The 6,443-nt window shown below is 36.7% G+C and overlaps 1 protein-coding gene across 1 annotated transcript; it reads right to left on the reverse strand.

The window, feature by feature from the left end:
* Positions 1 to 1,571: 1,571 nt before the first annotated feature.
* LOC141403171 (lamin Dm0-like) lies at positions 1,572 to 2,216 on the reverse strand. Its single transcript, XM_073985345.1, has one exon. The coding sequence runs from the start codon at positions 2,214 to 2,216 to the stop codon at positions 1,572 to 1,574; it is 645 nt and encodes a 214-aa protein (XP_073841446.1).
* Between the last annotated feature and the right edge of the window lie 4,227 nt (positions 2,217 to 6,443).

Here is a 6,443-nt window from a genome sequence, read left to right on the forward strand (position 1 = left end):
AGGTTCAATAAACTTATATAACAAAAGTTGTGGACATAGGTCCACGTTTTGGTATAGCCCCCATATAACGTTACCGCCCGATTACAGGTATTTTGACGATTTAAGTCGCATTTCTAAACCGAATTAGCTATAATTTGATATTTAGGGTTCTTAGTGACCAAAAAACTTATATTCGAAATAATTATGAACGAAGGTCCATGTTTTGGTATAGCCCCATATAGCGGTACCTTAGTGGTCACAACACCTCTCCATAAAAAATTGTCAACATAGGTCCATGTTCGGATATAGCTCCCATATAACGGTACCTCCCAATTTTCAGTAATTGGCAATTCTAGCTAAAATTTTTAACCGAACTAACTGTAATTTGACATTTGAAGGTGGTAGTGGTCACCACACATCTGCACCAACAATTTTCAACATAGCCCCAATATAACGATACTTTCCGATTTTCGGTACTTTGAGGATTTTACTTAAAATGTTTAACCGAACGTAGGTCCATGTTTTGGTAACCCTCAAAACATACCTACCGATTTTCCGTACCTTAGCTTTATTTTTTTGGACGAACTTTCTGTAATTTTAAATTTAAAAGCCAATAAAAATTGTTCATTTAAGTTCATATTTTCGTATAGCCCACATACCTCCGAACTAGCTGTTAATGACATTTGAAGTTCCCACGTTATGTACCGATTTTCGGTATTTTGATGATTCTAGCTAAAATTTTTAACCGAATTAGGAGTTATTTGACATTAAAGGCTCCCATCAAAAACTGTCAACATAGGTCCATGTTTTATTATAACACCTATATAACGGTACCTCCTAATTTCTAGCCCACCAAAAATTGTCAACATACATAGTTAGATATAGGCACCATAAAAAAGGGCCTACCGAATGAAACATTTTATGTACATTATCTGACATTTTAACGTACCCTCTTAAAGTTGGGGACAGGAATGAAAACTAATTATTCCATTTTAGTTCAGAATATTTTATGGTGGAGGGTATGAAAAGTTCGGCCCGGCCGAACTTAACGCTTTTTTACTTGTTATATTTTAAGGTATCTTCTGATGTGTTCGTATTGCAGATCCATACTATTTAGTTTTTGAGAGTCCTATACTATGCCAACATTCCCAAGAAAAAACTTGACGGTGTTGCCATATTTTCGGAAAATATCCCAATTATAATAAAAAATGTACAAAAAACTGTACAATTTTTGCGATCATCAGAATAGGTTTGAATCAAATAAAATTGAAAAATTGTACTAACCAAGCAAATATTGCGCAGTTTTTTGGTTCAGTTTAGTAAAATGGAACATTCTGATAAATCCTACAACAAATTTGACCCGCTTTATTTGGAACGTGGGTTCAATTCTCAACATGGAAAAGTTACCAAGAACTTTCAGATAAAATCAAGAAATATTCAAACAAAAACGTTTTAGAAACTTGCTTTAAATGACTTTTTGATTTCGTTAGATCTCTTCTGAGCTTCGAAAATTGTCTGAAAGCAAATACCAAGTGTAGCCATATTATTAGGATCAATAAAATAGAGGATGTTTCTCGCACCTAAAAATTTCTTCATTGATTATACGATGACCTGACACATGACGTATAATTGTACGCTTGACATTTTCTTCGTAGAGGATGTTTCTCGCACCTAAAAATTTCTTCATTGATTATACGATGACCTGACCTATGACGTATAATTGTACGCTTGACACGATCTGCACCAGCAACTTCTTCTTCATTGGCATTATATAGCGTTGTCCTTATGTTTTCTCCACTTTTCCATTTTCGTGGCTTCATCATTATTTTTGTTGGTGGTTCTTGTGCTGTATCCGTTACAAACCTTTGAGATACGGTAGCACCGCCATCGATTTGCACTTCATTGGTACCTTTCTGTTGTATCCTTGCCTTAGGATCACCTTTGGAAATTTCGATGTCATCCTCTCTGCTGGTTACAACCCATTCCGTTTGGCTGCTATCTTCTTCGCCACACAGTAGTTTGTCGTAGGCAGCACTTTCTTGTGGCTGCTGTGCCATTTCATCAAGGCACCGTTGTAGTTCAGCTTCCATATTGGCGAAATCAGTAACATGCCGTGCACGTTCATTGTCGAGCAATTTCTCTATATCATAATTTCGGGCATTCAATGCAGCATTTGTAGATTCCAATGCAACAATTCGGGTCTTCATGATATTAATTTCAGCACGACTAGAAGTCATTTGTCCTTCGAGTTGCGCACGCAACTCTTGCAATGAGGCTTCATACTGTGCAGAAAGACGAGTGCGCAATTCATTAATTTCTTCTGAATGAATTTGGTCCTTGAAGGTAAGTTCGTTATGCAGACTCTGAATGTTCTTTTGTTGATACTCGAACTCTTTTCTTAATTCAGCAAGGTCCTCAACGGTCTTTTCTTTTTCAGCATTAGCAGCATTGTATTTGGCGCTCAGGTCTTCAACTCGTGATTCATACAGACGAGCATTTTCCTCACCAATTGAGCAAGCAGTGCCTGGCCTTCAATCGCTCATTTTCTTCACGTATTCGATTTATTTCACTTTTAAACTTCCGCGAAACATCACCGCGAACGTTTTCATTTTCCGTGTCCCCACCAACTTTTTGAGTGGACCCTACATTAACTGAAAACTTTATTGTTTTCTTAAATTCAGGAATAATCACAGTTTCAATTTTCCTAATTAAATTATTATCTACCTGTCTAGTATTTAACTTGGGAACCCATTTCCCATTGACTTCTTCATAATCTTTTACTTTCATCTCTTTAGGTGCTACTCTAGAAAATTTCCCACTTCGCACTATTTGATGACATATTTTTAAAAAATTGAAATATTCCACGACATCATCCTCTTTAGGAAACTCCCTCAAATACTCCATCAATATTGACGACGCAGCATTGTATCTTTCTTTGGTATCTTCTACCATTGGAGACTCATTTCTTATCTCAGTCTCCAGATCATTTAAAATATATTCAAACTTTCTTATTAAACCGCCTTTTAATGTAGTAGTATGGCGCAGTATGTATCTTTTTTCATACTGTTCCAATGGACTTAAGCTGTCCATCTCAGCTATATATTTATATCTAGAAATAATTCGTGTATCTAACGAATCCTTCTTTGATTCGATCCCAAAAACTATCCTTACTTGACGATTTAAGAAATCAAACTTTTTTATTGCATACCGCACACCTGAGGCGAATATGCTATGCATTTCATATGGAAATTTTCCCATATCGCGGAGCTCCCTATCATTGTCTAAAAAATCCCTCCTTGCTTCCGTGAAGGAACTAACAACTTTAAACAACTTTTCCCTTGTTTCCCTGGTTACACTTTTCTGAGCAATTTTGCTCAGTTCTAAATAAAGCGAAACACTGTATTCGCCCAACACCCTTTGATGTTGGATGAAATCTTGAAAATTCATTTTAACGAAATACACTTTTTGTCACTTTATTTTTTTATTAGCTATAAAAATTGGCCTAACACAATCGACTGTGCGCCTTTCTATAACCTAACGACTAAACCTGACGTAGTCACTTTTCACTACGCTTCTAATACGTTATCACACTGACGGAAAAACTACAGCACTTTTCTTTTTTAAAAATGTGAGCCTAACACGTCACTACACTAAACACGGATAGGCCTAACGAGTTATTTTCCACTACGCGCCTATCACGTCTCTATACTATACGTGAAACTATCTCGTGTCTTTACTATACACGAAACAATCACGTCGGGGTCACCAAATGATGAGGTCGACTCCTCAACCTCATCACTAAAAATGCAGCCCAAGAAAAACTAAGGAAAAACCCCAAGAAAAGAAAACACGCGGGCTGATGTTGTCTGCTCTACGGTTGGAAAGAAACTCAATTTTATTTTACTACTTTGTTACAACTAGACCTTAAATCTCTAATCACTAAACAATACACATGCACTTATTTACTAATGCACGATGTGCCTAAAGGTATATGCACTCCACGCAGTGTGTGCGTTGCGGGTGATAAGGAACATAGATATTTTGTTACCGACCCTTTCTATTTATGGCCGACAGCTGTTATGTGTAAAGATAGATTAACAGCACATTGGTGCGTTGATTGAAATCTACCTGACACCATTAAAAACAATTCTACAAAATTGTCCAAGCTCTGTCCATCCAATTGAGTACCATTTAGTAATTTTCTTATACTAATGATACGTATTTCGGCAACCACATACAGCCCAACACTGACATTAATACAAGATAATAACAGTAATCTTAATTCCAAATATTAGAATTCCAGCCGTATTCGTACGTCCAATACCAAATTGTACCAAACTTAGTACCATTTAGTACCCATAATTACTTCATTACAGTAATATTTATTCCAAATTTCAAGATTCCAGCGCCATCCGTTCACCCATATCCAAATTGTTCCAAACTTAGTACCATTTAGTACTTTTCGTAAACATAAGTAAAAATTTCCAAAACCAACTCAATCCCATGATCCAGCAGTAATATTAATTCCAAATTTCCGGATTCCAGCCGTATGCGTTCACCCAAATCCAAATTGTACCAACTTTAGTACCTTGCGTGCCTGTAAGTACGAATTTCCAAAACATCCTTAATCCTAGAGTCAAACAGTATTCCTAGTTCCAAATTTCTGGTTTCCAATTCTATCCGTTAGCTCAAATCCAAATTGTGCCAAACTTAGTACCATTTAATACTTTTCGTAGCAATAAGTATGAATTTCAAAAACTTCCTCAATCTTACACTACAACAGTAATTTTACTTCAACATTACAGAATCCCAGCTTTGTCCATTCGCTCAGATCCATACCCATAAGTACGAATTTCCAAAACTATTCCAAAATTTCAGGATTCCACCGCTATCCGTTCACCCAAAGCAAAACTGTACAAAATGTAGTACAATTTAGCACTTTTCGCAAAATATAAGTAAGAATTTCCAAAACCACCTCAATCCTACACCCCAACAGTAATCTTAATTCCAAATGTCAGGGTTCCAGGTCTATCCGTTCACACAAAACCCTTTTTCTGTAAAAGCGTTTTGCGGTGCCAACGATAGCTCGAAAACGGATAGGCCGATCTTGGTATACTTTTGTGTGCGTTTTAAGAACCCTATAATCTTGTTTTTAAGCGAAAACAGAATTGAAAATTGAACTTTTTTGTCCAAAATTTGGGCAAAATATTTTTTAAAAATCTGTCTCGCTTAAAGGCAAGCTTTTTATGTATATAATAAGCTTAGCAAACCATATGAAGATCGGTCGATTCGTTTTCGAGCTATCGTTAGCACCGACTTAAAAAATGCCATTTCGCGAAACACACGTTTAAAGTTTCCACGCTACATACAAATCACAATAAATTGTTCCCTTCGGCATAGTCTATACTACCTGTACTTCAAAATAAGCTAATAATATTTTTTCGATTTTTTGAAAGTGACAAGTAGAGGTAACCCCTTAAGTACTTTTTGTACACATTAGTATGAATTTCCATAACCATTTCCATATATCAACCCCACTTTTCAACCCTGATTCCCATACCAAATTCTAAGATTCTAGTTATATCCTTTAAAAATATACAATTGGTACCAAATTTAGTAACTTTTAGTACTTTTACACTGTAACGAAAAGTTTCCTCCGATTGCTGGGATAGACCCACGGGTTCTTCACAAAAAAGTTATATAAATAATAAAGAGTTTTGGTTACAAATTCCGAAGTTACACTTTATTGAACAACTCAATGTGCTACGCTATCTTAAACTACGTATCCAATCCCGCTGAGTAAGGCACAGCTGGTTCGTTCCGGATGTGGGCTGCTTCGCTGCTGTGGCGGTGGGGATGACGTCATCTCTGCGGCTTATATTGGTATCATAGTCGGCGTTAGACCAGACCCACGACAACTCTTGACCAAGATAACGCACTCTTTGCTTATGTTCTGGCCCACGACTTCTCTTGAACAAAGTATTGATCGATTTTCCTTCAATCACTTTTTCTTACGTTTTGGCCCACGACGGCTCTTGAACGGGGGTTCGACTATTTTTACTTATTTTCTGGCCCACGACGGCTCTTGAACAAGTTTTCGCACACTTTACTCTTAAGTTCAGGCCCACGGCGCACAGTGTTGCCTCTTCCATACAAAGGTGGACAAAAATAGAAGGCGTTGACCTAGGTTGATGCATTTTTGCACAATTACTTACGAGGGCACAGGAATGAAAAATATCAACTTTGGTCCATATCGGTTCAGATTTGGATATAGCTCCCATATATATCTTTCCCCGATTTTGCTATAACTCGGTCAAGTTTAATCGAATAGCCTTCAAATTTAATATATGATATTTTCTTAAGCTCCTGAGTAGTTTCACCGATTTTCTTAAAAATTGAAACAGGTTTGGATATAGCTCCTATATATATCTTTCCCCGATTTTTCTATAAATCGCTCAAATTTT

This window comes from Musca autumnalis, unplaced genomic scaffold, assembly GCF_047663935.1.
Source record: "Musca autumnalis isolate F117 unplaced genomic scaffold, ASM4766393v1 scaffold_4, whole genome shotgun sequence".
NCBI lineage: Eukaryota > Metazoa > Arthropoda > Insecta > Diptera > Muscidae > Musca > Musca autumnalis.

What these genes read in the sequence shown, in the direction of transcription:
- LOC141403171 (XM_073985345.1), bottom strand. Translation starts at nt 2,216, where the DNA reads ATGACTTCTAGTCGTGCTGAAATTAATATCATGAAGACCCGAATTGTT.